Consider the following 20,174-nt stretch of genomic DNA (forward strand, 5'->3'; position numbering starts at 1 on the left):
ACACACAATATATACTCTAGACACACTATATACACTATAAACACACTACACACATTGCATCGACTACACTTATCCTATACACACTGCACATCACTTTTGGTACTAGTACTGCCATAGCTGCTACAGCGATAGTGAGCGGTGAAGTGTGTATCCGCAGCGGACTCCCAGTCCACTGAGCAATGGCCCATCTTTCATTTGCTAGTACTGTACACAATACACACTGGCACAACACACACACACACTACATACATAGCATAAACTAAACTTACACTGAACACACCACACTATATAAACTATTTATTGATGAATTGACCATCTAAATAAGGGGCTCCATGAGAGCCTTGGGCCCCGGGCGGCCACCCGAACTGCTCATATGAGGATCCGCCACTGGTTCCCAACAATAAACACAACTCGTGATAATAAACCACCCAGAAAAATAAGATATTTTTACTATCCGCAACATTTGTAAATGCTGTTAAAACTCATCAGACTGCACATCTGGTCATGCTGTGACTATTCAAACAGTAGTCAACTATTGCACCGGATGACTGTATTCTGCTCAATTTGACCAACTGCACTTTGCTCAGTACAAGTTTTAACAGAATTACAAGTCTGATTACTACCTTTCATGGAAAATGTCTGCCTTCTCAGCATTACCATATATACCTCTTTAAATAATATATATATGGTCAGCTTAAAAGGGAACCTGTCACCAGAATTTCACCTATTGAATTCTACTCACCCCTCGCAGGCCGCTGCTGTCAAAAGTTTTTTTGCCGTTATTCCCTATCCTAAACTCCTCCTCCGACTGTAAATAACGGTCTGCAAACATTTTATGGTAATAATCCGGCAGTCTCCTTTATACCTCTTCATATGCCAGCCCACCGCCGAAAACTAGCCCGCCCCGAATGCTGAAATCTCGTCTGAGATAGTGCGCATGCATTCATGTATGGTCCAACACGCTTCCCGGCTTTGTCCGGGCCTCAAATCTAGTTACTGCACATGCGCCGCTATGGTGTCCCTTTGAGCGCACGAACCAGAACAGGACATCGATGCACAAGCACAGGATTTAGTGTGTGCTGAGGGTAGGCGAGAAGATGTCAATCAAAAGTAAGGAGGTTGGGGTTAACTCGGGAAGGCATGGGGAATGACATAACTTTTCAAACGACCTATGCCCATTAGCATACATTGCAGGGACACTAAAAAACTGCACTAAAAGGTACAGAGCCTACTTAGAAGATAACTATAGTTTATATAAAAATAATTTTTCACCCACTTCCACCAGTTATTGCTGGTTTAATAGGTGAAATGCTGGTGACAGGTTCCCTTTAAAAGATATTTACTACTGAAACTTCCAGACAAGTAATTAGAGTAAATGACCAGGTCTGTGCCGCTCTGTTCCCTATACAGGCAGAACATGTATGCTAGAGAGAGTTAATGCCTCAAAAGCACATCTTTAAGAGAGACATAGCTAGGAGTGAGGAAGAGAGCTGAAAAAAACCATAAAACTTACCTCCAGTGAATGCACCAAAGAAGATGATTTTTCTCTTGTGATGCTTCAAGAAATTCCAAACAGACAGCATGGCTAAGATAAAGCAGACCTGAAAATGTAATGAAAAAAATTATTTAAACCTATGGTCATTGTAAAAGTGCTCGTGTTTAATGGGGTTCACTGGGCTGGTGTCACCCACTATTACTACATCCTTATATTAGGGTCACTAAGGTTATGCCTAGCTCCCCTACCTTTTTCCTTGTATTACGCTTATCTATTTGCCTTGCTACTAAGTATGTGTGTGCGCGGTGATTCACAACAATTGTATAGTAAATAAAAGCAAGATTTATTAACAGTAATCACATTCTGTTATTAAACACAAAAAATATATATTCACGGTATAGTATCAATATACCTCAATACACATAACTATTAATATGTATTAAGTATACTGACACTGCACGTGGCACATTATTACAACAAGATATTACAATACTAACCTAATACCCACCCAAGTACCTAAACATACATATAAAATACAGTACACTCATTCTTGCTTCTATGTCCCACACCCACCCGACTAACTGTACCTGTTACTAAATAGCTTTTGTACGTAAATAGAGAGGTTTGTCCAGGGGAAGTGAAAGATTAAATACTAGGGGAAGAGTGTAGGCTAGTGTAGGTAAAGGATTAATGTAAGTGTCTAGATAGGAGGGGTTAAATATAATGTTGCAGGGCTAGGTAAGGTTTAAAGGGAAGGTGTCACGAATTATTATTTTTTTATATGTTTTTGCTTTTAGTATGTAATTAACCCCGTAATGACTGCCGATAAGCCTTTTCACGGTGGTCATTAATGGGCTTTATTCTACAGCGCCGCTATTCCACGGCGCTGCATTAGAATAAAGTAAACAGAGCAGGGAGCTGTCAAATCTCCCTGCTCTCAGCTGCCAGAGGCAGCTGAGGGCTGGGGGCGTCTCTGCTCGACCGGGTGAGATCGATATAAGTATCGATCTCACCCGTTTAACCCCTCAGATGCGGTGCTGAATAGCGTGCACCGCATCTGAGTGGTTATGGAGAGAGGGAGGGAGCTCCCTCTCATCCCACTGATACCCGGCGATAAAATCGCCGAGTGTCTGTGTCTCCGATGGCAGCCGGGGGCCTAATAAAGGCCCCAGGTCTGCCTGTAGTGAATGCCTGCTAGGCTATGGCAGAGGCATGTCCTAGCAGATGCCGGTCCGTTTTAAACGGACAGGCAGTAATACACGGCAATATGAAGTATTGCAGTGTATTATAATAGCAATCGGATGATCGCACAGTGAAGTCCACTAGTGGGACTAGTAAAAAGTAAGAAAAAGTTGAATAAAGTTAATTTAAAAAAAATGAAAAACCCACTTTTTCCCCTTACAAAATGCTTTACTATTAAACAAATCACAATAAAGCAAAAACTTTACACATATTTGGTATCGCCGCGTCTGTAACGACCCCGACTATAAAGCTGTTACATTATATAATCCGCACAGTGAACACCGTAAAAAAATTAATAAAAAACAATGGAAAAATTGCTGTTTTCTGTTAAATGTAATTTTTTTTAAATAAAAAGTGATTAAAAAGTGATCAAAAAGTCACATCTACTCTCAAATAGTACCAATAAAAACTAAAAGTCGTCCCGCAAAAAAAAAAGCCTTCATACAACTGCATCGGCGGAACAATAAAATAGTTATGACTCTTCAAATAGGGAGACGCAAGGATAAATATTTTGAAAAAAAAGTGTTTTTACTGTGTAAGTAGTAAAAGATACAAAATCTATACAAATTTAGTACCGTTGCGATCGTAACAACCCGCTGAATAAAGTTATTGTGTTATTTATACCACACGGTAACCGACGTAGATATAGGGCGCAAAAAAAAATAAAAAAGAGTGGTGAAATTTCAGGCTTTCTATCCCCCCCCAAAAAAAGTTAATAAAAGTTAATGAATAAATTATATGTATTAAAATGGTGCTATTAAAAAGTACAACTTGTCCCGCAAAAAACAAGACCTTATACAGCTATGTCGACGCAAAAATAAAAAAGTTATAGCTCTTCGAATGTGACAATGAAAAAACGTAAAAAATGGCTTGGTTATTAGGGCCCAGAATGCAAGCAGGGGGAAGGGGGTAAAAATAAATTTTATTTATTTTGTGTTTTACTTTTTTCTTTTACTTCTCTATGGGGGCTGCCATTTTTTTTCATCTCTGTATGTGTCGATTAACGACACATACAGAGATGGAATACGGCACATACATCCCCATAGTGAATGCGAACGGGAGCCGTTCCATTCACTATAGCGTATGCCGTCTGTGTGGGAACGGCGCATGCGCCACTCCCACACAGTCCAAAAGGAAGGTCTTTTCATTTTCATGTGGACCAGAAGCCGACTACTTCCGGTCGCGGCTTCCGTCCATATGTTCAGAAGCAAGGACTAGGAGTGGAGGGAGCGGACAGAGCGGAGGCAGGAGTAGGTAAGTTATGTTTGTGTATGTTCGTGTAATACTGTGTGATTACACTGTATCTAATCCTTCTGAAAAAATGATTGCACACAGTGTAGGAGGTTTGAACATTCAACCCCCTCCTTTCTCCTGCCACTAGCCAGGATAAAATGGGGGCATTGTGTGAGCACACTATAGCGTGTGTGTGTCTACACCAAATTTGCAGCATAAAGCAATGAGGTTGCTTTACCACATTGCAATGCTGCAATTTTGGGAATTGCTCCCTCTAGTGACCAGCACATACAAAGGTTATAAATTAGAATCTAATTTATAATATTTCCTGACTTGTGAAAAAATAAAAAAAATTAGAACAATGTGTAATCATTTATTGACTAAGTTTAACTAAAAAAAATATATATATTTTTCTAGCGACACATTCCCTTTAAGAATTAACCAAGATGAAATGTGCTCGTTGTATACGGGGAGAGAGGTAAAGGGTTAACCAGGGGAAATATGCAGGGGACCAGGAGGGGAGGTAAAGGGTTACCAAGGAAATGTGCTAGTTTCTCTTTCCCTTAGACCCCATGCACACGCACGTGCTTTTGCGGCCGCAATTCCCCCAAAAATCCACGGGAGAATTGCGGCCCCATTCATTTCTATGGGGCAATGCACACGACTGTGTTTTACATGGTCCGTGCGTGGCCCCGGAGCCCAGACCGCAGAAAGAACCGGAATGCCTTATTACGGCAGTGTTCTGCGGTCTGGGCTCATTGAAAATAATGGCCGTGTCCATGTGCACAGCCCGCGATTTGTGGGTGGCTCACGGCTGACACTCCGTGGCCGGCCACCCCAAAAATCACGGCCGTGCACATGGCTACGGTCATGTGCATGAGGCCTTACATTTACTGCCATATGCTAGATACAAGTGCGCTTTTACAGAATATAAGGCCCTAGTCAACAAGTTTTATATATTAGTAAATACACTGATCAGCAATAATTTCAAAACTACCTTCATAATATTGGGTAGGTCTCCGTTGTGCTGCAAAAACAGCTCTGACCGTTCAGGAATGGGCTTCACAAGACCTCTGAAGGTGTCGTGTGTTCTCTGGCACCAAGCCGTTAGCAGCAGATCATTTAAGTCCTATAGTGGTGGGGCCTCCGTAAACCAAACTTATTTTCCCAGCACATCCTACAGATGCTCGATCAGTTTGAAATCTTGGGAATTTGAAGCCAAGACAACACGATGAGCTGCGATGCACTTCAAGTACTGACTATGCACTTTTTACTATCAGACACACTTTTTGTCCTAAAAACTATGCTGTAATCTTTTAGTGCGTCTAATAGTCTGAAGGCAGACAGCTGCCAGTATATGAAAAAACAAGAGATTTCAGCTTCTTGCAGTGCACGGTTATCGCTGTCCTTGCCGTTTGTCCTGTGCTATGCATGAAAAATCTCTGGGTTATCTGCTCACAGAACATACGCCGTTTCCTGATTACGTGGTCAGAAATTACGAAGTGGCCCGGAAGGCAGTGGGAACCGGGGAAGTTATAACAGGGTTTAGGGCGCCCCACTCTAGAGATAGGTGCGGGTCCCAGAAACGACCAGCGTCTATCTGACATTTATGGCATATCCTGTGGATATGCCATAAATGTCCTGGATGGGCAAACCCCTTTAACCTCTTCCCGCTCCTTGACGTACTATTCCGTCATGGTAACCACATAATTCGGCTATATATATATATATATATATATATATTCGAAGAATAGAGATCTTGCAGCACTCCAATTTGTGAATAAATGGTGGTTTTATTCAGTCAACAAATAGCGGACGTTTCTGTCCAACAATAGGACCGTTATCAAGCATAGTGACACATCAAGTGATAGCGATATATATAGAACAAATATCGTGCAAAAAAATATCATACCAATGTGATTACGGTATCAAACAATATCAAAGATTGATACATAGTTACATAGTTAGTACGGCTGAAAAAAGACACATGTCCATCAAGTTCAAACAAGGGACGGGAAAAGGGAAGGGAAAAATTTCTACACATAGGAGCTAATATTTTTTTGTTCTAGGAAATTATCTAACCCTTTTTTAAAGCCATCTACTGTCCCTGCTGTGACCAGCTCCTGCGGTAGGCTATTCCATAAATTCACCGTTCTTACTGTAAAGAAGCCTTGTCGCCTCTGCAGCTTGAACCTTTTTTTCTCCAGACGGAGGGAGTGCCCCCTTGTTTTTTGAGGTGGTTTTACAAGGAACAGGATTTCACCATATTTTTTGTATGTGCCATTAATATATTTAGATAAGTTAATCATGTCCCCCCTTAGTCGTCTTTTTTCAAGGCTAAATAGGTTTAATTCTTTCAATCTTTCCTCATAACTTAAATTCTCCATGCCCCTAATTAGCTTCGTTGCTCTTCTTTGTATTTTTTCCAACTCCAGGGCATCCTTTCTATGAACTGGAGCCCAGAACTGAACTGCATATTCTAGATGAGGCCTCACTAATGCTTTGTAAAGTGGTAATATTACATCCTTGTCCCGTGAGTCCATGCCTCTTTTAATACACGACAATATCCTGCTGGCCTTTGAAGCAGCTGATTGACACTGCATGCTGTTATTGAGTTTATGATTTACAAGTACACCCAGATCCTTCTCAACAAGTGAATCCGCCAGTGTAGCTCCCCCTAGGACATATGATGCATGCAGGTTGTTGGTACCCAGATGCATAACTTTACATTTATCTACATTAAACTTCATCTGCCAAGTGGACGCCCAAACACTTAGTTTGTTTAAATCTGCCTGCAATTCATGAACATCTTCCATAGACTGAACTATATTACATAGCTTGGTGTCATCTGCAAAAATAGAAATAGTGCTATTAATCCCATCTTCTATATCATTAATAAATAAGTTGAATAATAGTGGCCCCAGCACTGAACCCTGGGGTACACCACTTATAACTGGGGACCATTCAGAGTAGGAATCATTGACCACAACCCTCTGGATACGGTCCTTGAGCCAATTCTCAATCCAATTACAAACTATATTTTCTAAACCTATAGTCCTTAATTTACCCATTAGGCATCTATGGGGGACAGTGTCAAATGCCTTTGCAAAGTCCAAAAACACTAAATCCACAGCGGCCCCTCTGTCTAGACTTCTGCTCACCTCTTCATAAAAACAGATTAGGTTAGTTTGACAACTTCTGTCCTTAGTAAAACCGTGCTGGCTGTCACTTATAATGCTATTTATTGTCACATAATCCTGTATATAGTCCCTCAATAGCCCCTCAAACATTTTCTCCACGATGGATGTTAAGCTTACTGGTCTATAATTACCCGGGGAAGACCTAGAGCCCTTTTTGAAAATAGGCACCACATTTGCGCTGTGCCAGTCCCTTGGCACTATACCAGTCACTATAATACATAAAGTGCAAGTGCAGTATATTCCAAACAACAATACAACATGGTAGATACATGTAAAATTGTATGATTATAACATAATCATATATGCAACAGCAGTGTCAGAACTAATCATGGTAGTTCCACTCACCAATCAGAACTTCAGGCCTTTCTTGATAAATATATCCATCAGGTTATGCTTATAGCGATTACTACTCCACACCACGTTGTGTTCCGCATGTGTACAGGTGTATAGTGTGCATGCGTCCGGCTTTGAAACCGGAAGTATCACGTTGCCATGCAACAGGGAGCTCGGAGAATGTAATGATGACAATGAACGTTCCACTGTGTAAACGTCACAGGCAAAGCATCCTCTGTTGTCAAGCAACCGATAAAATAACCACGAGACGCAATCTCAATGAAAAGAGAAGGGATTATATTGCAATTGCTATTGTGTATTGGGTAGTTCCAACAAGGAGAGAATATACAAAATAAAGTAGAAAAGCTTCACATATTTGGTATTGCCGCGTCCGTAATGACCCCGCCTATAAAGTTATTACATAAGTTAACCTGCACGGTGAACGTCGTAAAAAAAACAACAAAAAAAAACATGCTACATTTTTTTTATAAAAAGTGATCAAAAAGTCGCATCTACTCCAAAATGGTACCAATAAAAACTACAAGTCGTCCCGCAAGAAATAAAACCCTCATACAATTGCATCGGCGAAAAAATAAAAAAAAAGTTATGGCTCTTCAAATATGGAGACACAAAAACAAATAATTTTGAAAAAAAAGAAGTGTTTTCACTGTGTAAAAGTAGTAAAACATAGAAAATCTATACAAATTTGGTATCGTTGCAATCGCAACAACCCGCTGAATAAAGTTATTGTGTTATTTATATCACAAGGTTAACTGCGTAAATTTAGGATGCAAAAAAGTGTGCCGAAATTGCAGGTTTTATTTATTCCCCCCAAAAAAAGTTAATCAATAAAATATATGTACCCCTGCTTGCAATCTGGGCCCTAATGACCATCGTCACATTCGAAGAGCTATAACTTTTTTATTTTTGCGTCGACATAGCTGTATAAGGTCTTGTTTTTTGCGGGACAAGTTGTACTTTTTAATAGCACCATTTTGGGGTACATATAATTTATTCATTAAATCGACGCCGTTTACCGTGTGGTAAAGATCGACTTACCTGCAAACGCTGATGCTGCTGCAGAATCAACTGTAGCCTCTGGTGCCGATGTGGCCGTCACGATGCAGGACCTGTGAGTGACGTCACAGATCTGCACTGTCAGAAGCTGGGCGTTCTGAAGAGAAGAGGATGTTACTTTTCTTCAGAGCGCCCAGCTAGTAAAAGTATTAAAAACGCCCCGATGTACGCACATAATACACGCCCACTTGGACTTTTACTTTTAAACACACCCACTTGGACTTTTGCAAGCCTCATTTGCATAACTACAAAAATGGTCATAACTTGGCCAAAAATGCTCGTTTTTTAAAAATAAAAACGTTACTGTAATCTACATTGCAGCGCCTATCTGCTGCAATAGCAGATAGGGGTTGCAAAATCTGGTGACAGAGCCTCTTTAAGGCTCCAATAAGCCAGGAAATAAAAATATGCAGTTGTGCCGGCCCGAGGGAAACATTTCTTCTGTTTCAAGTGGCGAATTATCAAGCCCCTAAAATTAGGGAACCAGGAGGGGAAGGGCCCAAACATATCTGCTGAAAGCGAGGGTGCCCGTATTATACCAGGACAACACTTCTCAGCAAAATTCCTCAAACTGCAAAGGTGCGGAGTGTGGACCAAAAGGGGGATAAGAAAGGACACAGTTTATCAGTGCGACACCGGCCTGTGCAGAAAGGATTGTGTCACAGCGTAACACACATCTATGGATTATTTTATTGTTTTTGTTTACCCCATTATTATACCACCTGACTATGCCCCTTATATACTCCGCCCGGCTTACATGTACCCCCACATTATAAACGGAAACACCAGTAAGACTCAATACAAGACTACTACAAGCAAAATCCACACTCCAAAAGCCAAAATCCACACTCCAAAAGCTACCTCCCTTCTGAAACCTACAGTGTGCCCAAACAGCAGTTTACTTCCACATATATGGCATCGCCATACCCGGGAGAACCCTTTTAACAATTTTTGGGGTGTGTGTCTCCAGTGGCACAAGCTGGGCGCCACATATTGGCATATCTATAGAAAAAAATCCCATTTTCACTCTGCAACATCGAGTGCACACCAATTTCTGCCAATCACCTGTGGTGTTAATATGCTCACTACACCCCTAAGTGAATACCTTGAGGGGTGTAGTTTCCAAAATGGGGTCACTTCTGGGGGGGATCCAATGTTTTGATCCCACAGGGACTTTGCAAATGCGACATAGCGCCCAGAAACCAATCCAGCAAAATCTGTACTCCAAAAGCCAAATGGCGCTCCTTCCCTTCTGAGCCCTACTGTGTGCCCAAACAGCAGTTTATGACCACATATGTGGTATTGCCGTACACAGGAGAAGTTGCTTTACAAGTGTTGTGGTGCTTTTTTTCATTGAGAAAATGAAACATTTTCAGCTAAAACTACGTCTTATTGAAGAAAAAGGATTTTTTTTAATTTTCACTGCCCAATTCTAATAAAATCTATGAAACACCTGTGGGGTCAAAATGCTCACTACACCCCTAGATGAATTCCTCAAGGGGTGTATTTTGGGAATGGAATCACTTTTGGGGAGTTTCCATTGTACTGACACTTTAGGAGCTTTGCAATAGTGACATGGTGTCAAGAAACCAATCCAGCAAAATCTGTGCTCCAAAAGCCAAATGGCGCTCCTTCTCTTCAGATCCTTGCCGTGTGCCCAAACAGCAGTTTATGACCACAAATGGGGTATTGCCGTACTCCAGAGAAGTTGCTTTACAAATGTTGTTTTTTTTTATTCCTTTATTTGTTGAGAAAATGAAAAATTTTGAGCTAAAGCTACGTCTTATTGGAAAAAAAGTATTTTTTTTATCTTCACTGCCAAATTCTAATAAAATCTATGAAACCCCTGTGGGTTCAAAATGCTCACTACACCCCTAGATGTATTCTTCAAGGGGTGTAGTTTCCTAAATGGAGTCACTTTTTTGGTGTTTTCACTGTTTTGGTCCCTTAGGGGCTTTGCAAATGCGACGTGGTCTCCGCAAACCATTCCTGCTAAATCTGAGCTGCAAAAACCAAATGTCGCTCTTTCCCTTCTAAGCCCTGCCGTGTGTCCAAACAACCGTTTATTACCACATGTGGGTTACTGTTTTACTCGGGAGAAATTGCTTTACAAATGTAGTGGTGCATTTTCTCCTTTTAGCCCTTGTGGAAATTAGAAAAAATTAGCTAAACCTACATTTTCTTTGAAAGAATGTAGTTTTTAATTTTCACGGCCTACTTCCAATAATTTCTCCAAAAAACCTGCGGGGTCAAAATGCTCACTATACCCCTAGATAATTTCCTCAAGGGGTATAGTTTCCGAAATGGGGTCACTTTTGGGGGATTTCCACTGTTTTGGCGCCGCAAGAGCCTTTCAGACCCGACATGGTGCCTAAAATATTTTCTAATAAAAAAGGAGGCCCCAAAATCCTCTAGGATCCTCTAGGATTTGCTTCTGAGGCTGGTGCTGCAGTCAATAAGTGCACTAGGGCCACATGTGGGGTATTTCTAAAAACTGCAGAATCTGGGCAATAGATATTGAGTTGCGTTTCTCTGGTAAAACTTTCTGTATTACAAAACAATAGATGAAAAATTAATTTCTGCAAAAAAAAAAAAGAAATGTGAAAATTTCACATCTACTTTGCCTTAATTCCTGTGAAACATCTAAAGGGTTAAGAAACTTTCTAAATGCTGTTTTGAATACTTTGAGGGGTGAAGTTTTTAAAATGGGGTGACTTATCGAGGGTTTCTAATATATAAGGCCCTAAAATCCACTTCACAACTGAACTGTCCCCTGTAAAAATGCCTTTTGAAATTTTCTTGAAAATGTGAGAAATTGCTGCTAAAGTTCTATGCCTTGTGATGTCATAGAAAAATAAAAGGATGTTCAAAAAACAATGCCAATCTAAAGTAGACATATGGGTGATGTTAATTAGCAACAATTTTGTGTGGTATTACCATCTGTCTTACAAGCAGATACATATAAATTTAGAAAAATGCTAATTTTTGCAATTTTTCGCTAAATTTTGGTGTTTTTCACAATTAAATACTTAATGTATCGAGCAAATTTGGCCAGTAACATAAAGTCCAATGTGTCACGAGAAAACAATCTCAGAATCGCTTGGATAGGTAAAAGTATTCCGAAGTTATTACCACATAAAGTGAAACATGTCAGATTTGAAAAAATTGGCTGCGTCCTGAAGGCCAAAACAGGCTGTGTCCTGAAGGGGTTAAGTCAGGATTAACAGAAAACAATTTTTCCATTGTTTTTTATTTTATTTTTTACAGCGTTCACCGTGCGGGTTAAATAATGTAACAGCTTTATAGTTGTTTTTTTTTTTTTAATAGTAAAGCCTTTTGTAAGGGGAAAAAGTGGGTTTTTATTTTATTTTTTTTCATTAACTTTATTCAACTTTTTTTTTTTACTTGTCCTACTAGGGGACTTTCCTATGCGATCATCCAATCGCTTTTATAATACACTGCAATACTTTTGTATTGCAGTGTACTACTGCCTGTCCGTTTAAAACGGACTGGCATCTGCTAGGTCATGCCTCTGGCATAGCCTAGCAGGCATTCATTACAGGCAGACCTGGGGGCCTTTATTAGGCCCCCGGCTGCCATCAGAGACACAGACACTCGGCGATCTTATCGCCGGGTGTCAGTGGGATGAGAGGGATCTCCCTCCCTCTCTCCAAAACCATTCAGATGCGGTGCACGCTATTGAGCACCGCATCTGAAGGGTTAAACGGGTGAGATCAATACTTATATCGATCTCACCAGGTCGAGCAGAGACGCCCCCAGCCCTCAGCTACCTCTGGCAGCTGAGAGCAGGGATATTTGATGGCCGTGAATAGGCTAATCGGCGGTAATTAAGGGGTTAAATATTACAACTTGTCCTGCAAAAAACAAGACATTATACAGCTATGTCGACGCAAAAATAAAAAAAGTTATAGCTCTTGGAATGCGACAATGGAAAAACGTAAAAAATGGCTTGGTTATTAAAGTCTAAAATAGGCTGGTCACTAAGGGATTAAAGACACAGGTGGTTTCACCCACATATACAAGTTGGCAAGGACACAATGCATATACGACCCAATCAGAGCCACAAGTAAATGTATATTCGATGTCAAAAAGTTTCCCAGTACAGGGGTGCGTAAAGATATTGCCCCTGCACATCATTGGGCAGTTGACACAATTGTGGCATGGGAAATTGCCAAGTTTCAGTGGTTTCAATAGAGATTTTGGGGCCCTTTTATAAGGTTCCTTTACTTTGGTCCTAACTAATCTATCCCAAAGATTTTGTGATCGTCTATATGTCAATGGTTTATTATTCAATTCATCAATATGGTCATAGCTGTCCCTAATGATGGACCAATGTTTATTCATGATCTCGGATATGTCACCACTTAATTCATATGTGGAGATAAAAATGCGTTTTGAGGTTTTAAACAGTCTTTCCCTATGTGTATCACAAATTTTATTTTTATGTGATAATATAATGATCTAGGGTACCCTCTCTGTAGAAAATTAGAAGTCATGGTGTCTAATGATTTCGTCAAGTCATCCTGATCATCAGTGATCGGTTTAACCCTGATCATCTGGCTGTAAGGTAATTATCTAATCATATTCTTTGGGTGACAGCTCTTGAAACTCAATAAAGTGTTGCGATCAGTTTCTTTTGTGTGTAATTTGGTTTTTAAAATATTGTTGTTAATCATCACTGTTACATCCAAAAATGTAATAGACTCTATGGAATTAACCATAGTGAACTGAATATCCTCATCCACAGAATTAAGATATTGATGAAACTCTTTTAAGGAAGCTTCTGTATCGGTTCAGATGAGGAAGATGTCATCTATGCATCTCCACCACCTCAAAACATGTAAGTGGTGGGATACATAGACAGACATCTCCTCCATCATGTCAATGAAAATATTAGCATAGGTCGGTACCATGTTGGACCCCATGGCCGTACCTTTAAGTTGAATGTAATAGTGGTCATTAAACAAAAAATAATTGGACATCAGGAGGAGTTCAAAAAGTGACATGATTAATTCACAAGATGCAGCACCATACTCAGAAACAGATAGTTTACACCTCACAGAATCAAGTCCCTTTATTATGACTAATTGAAGTATAAAGGGATGTTACATCAAAAGAAACCAAGAAAGATCCCTCTGGCGAGGTAACAGTTGAGTTTCTGTAAAAAGTCAGAGGTGACCCTCACATAAGATTTGGTGTTAATCGCAAAGTCCCTCATAACTTTGCCAACAAAGATGGAGATATTGTTCAACAGGGAACCTCTACCAGAGACTATAGGGCGACCTGGTGGATTTAACAGATTTTTGTGTATCTTAGGTAAATATAAAGTGGGATGTTCCAACATTAGAAACTTCTGTAGAGATTGGTCAATAATCCCCTCTTCTACTGCATGTGTAATTAACAATCCAATTCTCTGTTCTATATCATGTCGAGGATCTCACTTCAATAATCTATAAACATTGGTATCAAGCAATTGTCTATTGCATTCATTAATGTACATAGATGTATCCATAACCACAATTGTCCCCCCTTTATCCACGGGTTTAATCGTGAGATCGTGGTTATGGATCAACTCATCAAGAGCCATAATTTCAGAAGTAGTCATATTTGAATGTTTAAAGTGCTCATTTTGTATCTGGGTTCTTCATGTACTTAAATCTTTTTGAACCAATTCCCTAAATATTTCTATAGCATGTGACATAATAGGGTGTTGAAACGAACTTTTATTAGATAGTCCCAATTTACCCAAGGATAACTTTGGGAGTGTATCATGCACCACCGAATCTTTAGGTTGTATATCAAACCAAACTTTTAACTTGATTGCTCGAATACATTTATACAGATCTAATTCGAATTGGAACCAATCAATGTGTTGATTCAGACAAAAAGAAAGACCTTTTGATAGAGTCTGCAATTGAGTATTAGACAAAGTATATGTAGAAATATTTACCACTGTTTGGGTGAAACTTTCTTGTTGCTGTTGTGTAATAGCCTCTGTCCTCTGTGGTATGACGGTTTCTGGAAGCGAGTTCTTGCTCCCTCTGTGTCTCCTGTGTCCTGCTCGTCTGGTGATTTTCCTTTTCAAGTGTCCAAAATATTCGATCCTAAAAAATCTTCCTTTTCAACTCTTTGTAAATTTTTCTGGATATGTCCCTGTATGCATGCATCATTGTTATGATTTTGATCATGTAGTTTCTTTTCACGTCTAGAGAATCCATTGGTGTAGTCAAGAGAGTTGTTCCATGTATAAACGCGTCCCGTTTTTTGATTCTTCAATATGGGTTCTTACTTTACTCAAGGTGGTGCGCAGCTTTTCCATATGCATATTAAAGTCGTCCGTGTGTATAAGTGTCTTCAATGTACACTCCAAATCGATAATCTTCATCTTTAGAGCAACTAAATCCCTTTGTAGAATATCCCTATGAAGTAGTATCGTATCCAAAGCATATTTACTAGCCAGCTGCTCATATTTGTTACAAAACTCCTCATGTTGCATATGCATTGTAGGGTTGAGTTGGGATCTCATACCACGAGGAACCATGTTGTTCCTATAATATTGTCCAAGTGTAAGTAAATGTAGCTCAACATTGATCAACCGTTTTGATTCAAACTCAAGGTTCCGTTTAATGTCCGGTATGGAAGGCACACTTGGGGCTTATTTAGACGAACGTGTAATACGTCTGTGCACCGCGCGCGGTTTTCACCCCCCAATGCACGGACCTATGTTAGTCTATGGGGCCGTGCAGACTGTCTGTGAGTTTAACGCAGCGTGTGTTCCCGCTGCGTAAAACTCACGACATGTCCTATATTTGTGCGTTGTTCGCGCATCACACACCCATTGAAGTCAATGGGTGCGTGAAAATCACGCGCAGCACACGGAAGCACTTCCGTGTGAATTGCGGGATTCGTGCAACAGCAGTTAAAAGTATGAATGAAAATAGAAAAGCACCACATGCTTTTCTGTTTACAAACATACAGTGTCATAATAATGGCGGCTGCGCGAAAATCACGCAGCCACGCATCATACGTGGCTGACACACAGAGCGGCTAAGTAACTTTTGCGCGCGCAAAATGCTGCGTTTTTTGCGCTCGCAAAATGCACACGCTCGTGTAAATCCGGCCTTAGGAAATATCACCCTCCGCTCCACTTAAAATTCTCACAATGTCCTCATCGGTAAAAACAGCAAAGTTGGCTGAAGACATACCAACAAAGGCCTGAAGTTCTGATTGGTGAGTGGAACTACCATGATTAGTTATGACACTGCTGTTGCATATATGATTAGTGTATAATCAAACAATTTTACATGTATCTACCATGTTGTATTGTTGTTTGGAATATACTGTACATGCACTTGCACTTTATGTATCAATCTTTGATATTGTTTGATACCGTAATCACATTGGTATGATATTTTTTTGCACGATGCACTTTTTTGTATTTTAATATGATTAATTATGTAAATGGATATTTGTTCTATATATATCGCTATCACTTGATGTGTCACTATGCTTGATAACGGTCCTATTGTTGGACATAAACGTCGCTATTTGTTGACTGAATAAAACCACCATTTATTCACATATTGGAGTGCTGCAAGATTTCTATTCTTCTACATTGTTCAGTCCTTGGTTCAGGATGACTTTCTGGCACCCATACATCTAAGTCTAGTGAGTGCTGCTGTTTTCTGTTATATATATATATATATATATATATATATATATACACACACACACACATACACACGTGTATGTATGTGTGCTAATATATATATATATATATATAGTTGTTTTCGTTTTTTTTTTTTTACAATAAACATTAAAATAAAGGTCTCAATACATAAAATATACACATGTTCGGTATCGTCGTATCCATAATAACCTGCAGGACTAATTTTGTAACTTAATTTTTGATGTGTATGCTCTAAAAAAATCCAATGTAAAATACCTTCCTTTACTTGGGCATAATTGGTATTAATGTGAGGCACATGGAGGTTCAAAATTCATCACACCACATGCCTCAGATCAGAAAATAGAACTTATTTTTATTATTATTGTTGTTGTTTAAGTATCGTTTTGGGATCAAGAATAGCAATTCTACAAGAAGTATCGGTAACTAAGTCCAAATTCTGTTATCGTGACGACCCTACTGCCCACAGAAGTCTATTGAGAGGAGAGGGGAGGGTAGGGGGAAGAGGGCTGCTGGAGGAAGACAGAGGCAGAGATACATGCTGATACATCTTACAGGTAAGTGTTAAAGAGGCTCTGTCACCACATTATAAGTGGGCTATCTTCTACATAATGTGATTGGCGCTCTAATGTAGATAACAGCAGTGTTTTTTTATTTAGAAAACTATAAATTTTTACGGAGTTATGACCTATTTTAGATTTCTGCTAATGACTTTCTGAATATACAACTTGGCGTGTTTTTCCTTTTTGACCAAGTGGGCGTTGTGGAGAGAAGTGTATGACACTGACCAATCGGCATCATACACTTCTCTCCATTCATTTACTCAGCACATAATGATCTTGCTAGATCATGATCGGAAGTCACATACTCACACATTAACGTTACTGAAGTGTCTCGACAGTGAATAGACATCGCTTCCAGCCAGGACGCGATGTCTATTCACAATCCCGACACTTCGGTAACGTTTGTGTGCGACTTACAGAACAGCAAGTAAAGACACCCCCCAAAAGTGACCCCATTTTGGAAACTACATCCCTCAAGTAATTTATCTAGGGGTATAGTTAGCATTTTGAACCCACAGTTTTTTTGCTAAATTTATTTGAATTGGTATGTGAAAATGTAAATCTACTTTTTTTCTGAAAAAACATAACATTTTTGAATTTTTACAAGGAATAAAGGAGAAAAACACCCCTACATATGTAAAGCAATTTCTCCCGAATATAGCAATACCCCATATGTGGTAATAAACTGCTGTTTGGACCCACAGCAGGGCTCAGAAGAGAAGGAGAACCATTTGGATTTTGGATTTCTGATTTTGCTGGAATAGATTTCAGTGCCGTGTCACGTTTGCAATGCACCGGAGGGACCAAAACAGTGGAAACCCCCCAAAAGTTACCCCATTTTGCAAACTACACCCCTGAAGGAATTTTTCTAGGGGTAAATTTAGCATTTTGACTCCACAGGTGTTTTGCTGAATTCATTGGAATTAGTCTGTAAAGGTAAAAACCTACTTTTTCTTCTGAAAAAACATAACATTTTTAAATTTTTACAAGGAATAAAGGAGAAAAAGCACCCCAACATTTGTAAAACAATTTCTCCCGATTACGTAAATACACCATATGTGGTAATAAACTGCTGTTTGGACCCACAGCAGGGCTTAGAAGGGAAGGAGCGCTATTTGGCTTTTGGAGCTCAAATTTATTAGAATTAGGCCGTGAAAATTAATATGAACATTATTTCAAAAAAAAAATTGCATTTTTTCAATTACACAAAGGATAAAAGGAGGAAAAAGCACCCCAACACTTGTAAAGCAGTTTCTCCTGAGTATGGCTATACCCCACATGGTCGTAAAAAAAAATTTTCATTAGAAAGTAATTAACCCTTTTCGGACACCCAGAGCGTATGGCGCGGGCTCAGCGCGTGGGCCCACACCATACATCACCTCCCACACCATGACATGCTATTAAGTCATGGTGCGCGAAGAGGTTAATGCGCACCGGATGGTGCAGATTGAAAATTGCAATTTTCCACTGATATGTAATTTTAGCGCACTATATGTTATGCCCAGTTTGTGCCACTGAAGACAAATACCTCATAAAATATTAACCGGGTTCTTCCGGGTATGGCAATGCCAGATCTGTGGACATAAACTGCTGTTTGGGCACACTGTAGGGCTCAGAAGGGAGGGAGTGGCATTCGGAGCGCAGATGTAGCTTGGTAGTAGCTCTGTTAGGCATTTTGCTGGTATTTCACTTTACAATGTGGGGGCATATGTAAGCTGTGCGGAGAACATCAGGGCATAATAAGAGGGTATCATAATGGGGTAAATAAATAATAATCTGCAGATATGTGGCCGGTGTCGCACTGATAAATGGTGCCCAATCTTATCCGCTTTTGGAACACTGCACATTTTGCATCGCCATATTCTGAGAGCCAGAACTTCTTTATTTTTTAGCCACCGGAGCGGTGTGAGGGCTTATTTGTTGCGGGACAATCTGTAGTTTTCATTGGTACCATTTTGGGGTACACGCAATTTTTTTGATCACTTTTTATTCCATTTCTCGTCAAGTAAGGTGACCAAAAACCATCAAATTCTGACAATGTTTTTTATTTATTTTTTACGGCGTTCACCCTGAGCTATAAATGACCATTTTACTTTATTCTGCGGGTTGGTACAATTAAGGCGATACCATATGTATATAATTTTTTTTTTTGTTTTGCAGCATTTGCGCAATAAAATCACTTATTTATAAAATAAATTCTTTTTTGTGTCACTATATTCTGAGAGCCATAACTTTTTTAGTTTTCAGTCAAAAAAGCTGTGTAAGGGCTTGTTTTTTTGCGGGATGTGTTGTAGTTTTTATTGGTGTACACGCGACTTTTTGATCCGTTTTTATTGTATATTTTGAGAGGGGTGGTGTTCAAAAAATAATGGTTCTAGCATTGTGTTTTTATTTTATTTTTTTGCGGCGTTCATCGTGCGGGAAAAATAATATTATAGTTTTATAGTTGAGTTCGTTACAAACACGGTAATACCAAATATGTACTTTTTTTAACATGTTCATTTTTTTTTCTATAATAAAATACTTATTATAGGGAAAAAAAATCATCTTTTGTTTATGTAACTTATAACTTTTATTTTTACACTTTTTGAAAACATTTTTATTATCTTTTTTTACTTGCCCCACTAGGGGACATTTAGACTTGCAGCTCTGGTCGTTGCTAGAACACATTACACGACCTATGTAGTGTAATGTATTCTGTTAGGTTATGTGCACACACACTAATTACGTCCGTAATTTACGGACGTATTTCGGCCGCAAGTTCCGGACCGAACTCAGTGCAGGGAGCCGGGCTCCTAGCATCATAGTTATGTACGACGCTAGGAGTCCCTGCCTCTCTGCAGGACAACTGTCCTGTACTGTAATCATGTTTTCAGTACGGGACAGTTGTCCTGCAGCGAGGCAGGGACTCCTAGCATCGTACATAAGTATGATGCTAGGAGCCCGGCTCCCTGCACTGAGTTCGGTCCGGTACTTGCGGCCGAAATACGTCCGTCAATTACGGACGTAATTAGTGTGTGCACACATACCCTTATTGTGACGTGACAGTCAGTCACGCAATTTTGATTATCAGGGACCAGGGGGAGTGGGTGATCTCCAGTCTAATAGGGGGTGCTGGTCCTTATTTTGACCATTTCTCTCTTCTCTCAAAGAATATATTCTGTGAGAGAGAACTAACCGCCGCTGTTTTTACAGTGATAGCCGTTATTCGGTGAATAACGGCGATCACGTGACCGGGAACTGAACAATATGATCCTCGGTCTGTGCTCCGAGGCCTCAGCTACCTCCGTAGTTGAGTACACAGAGTTTAAGCCCCTCCAGGG

General features: G+C 39.8%; 1 protein-coding gene across 11 annotated transcripts in view; it reads right to left on the minus strand.

Moving 5' to 3' along the window:
• PEX3 (peroxisomal biogenesis factor 3) overlaps positions 1–20,174 on the minus strand; it is a 219,380-nt gene that overhangs the window by 189,218 nt on the left and 9,988 nt on the right. For 10 of the 11 annotated variants that reach the window (XM_075862647.1, XM_075862645.1, XM_075862648.1 and 7 more), the window contains one exon: positions 1,514–1,601. In XM_075862647.1, the coding sequence (XP_075718762.1) occupies positions 1,514–1,601 (88 nt within the window). Of the gene's footprint in view, positions 1–1,513; positions 1,602–7,515; positions 7,646–20,174 lie in introns of those variants that run through there. The other variant, XM_075862657.1, reaches the window with a different exon arrangement.

Source organism: Rhinoderma darwinii, chromosome 4, assembly GCF_050947455.1.
Source record: "Rhinoderma darwinii isolate aRhiDar2 chromosome 4, aRhiDar2.hap1, whole genome shotgun sequence".
NCBI lineage: Eukaryota > Metazoa > Chordata > Amphibia > Anura > Rhinodermatidae > Rhinoderma > Rhinoderma darwinii.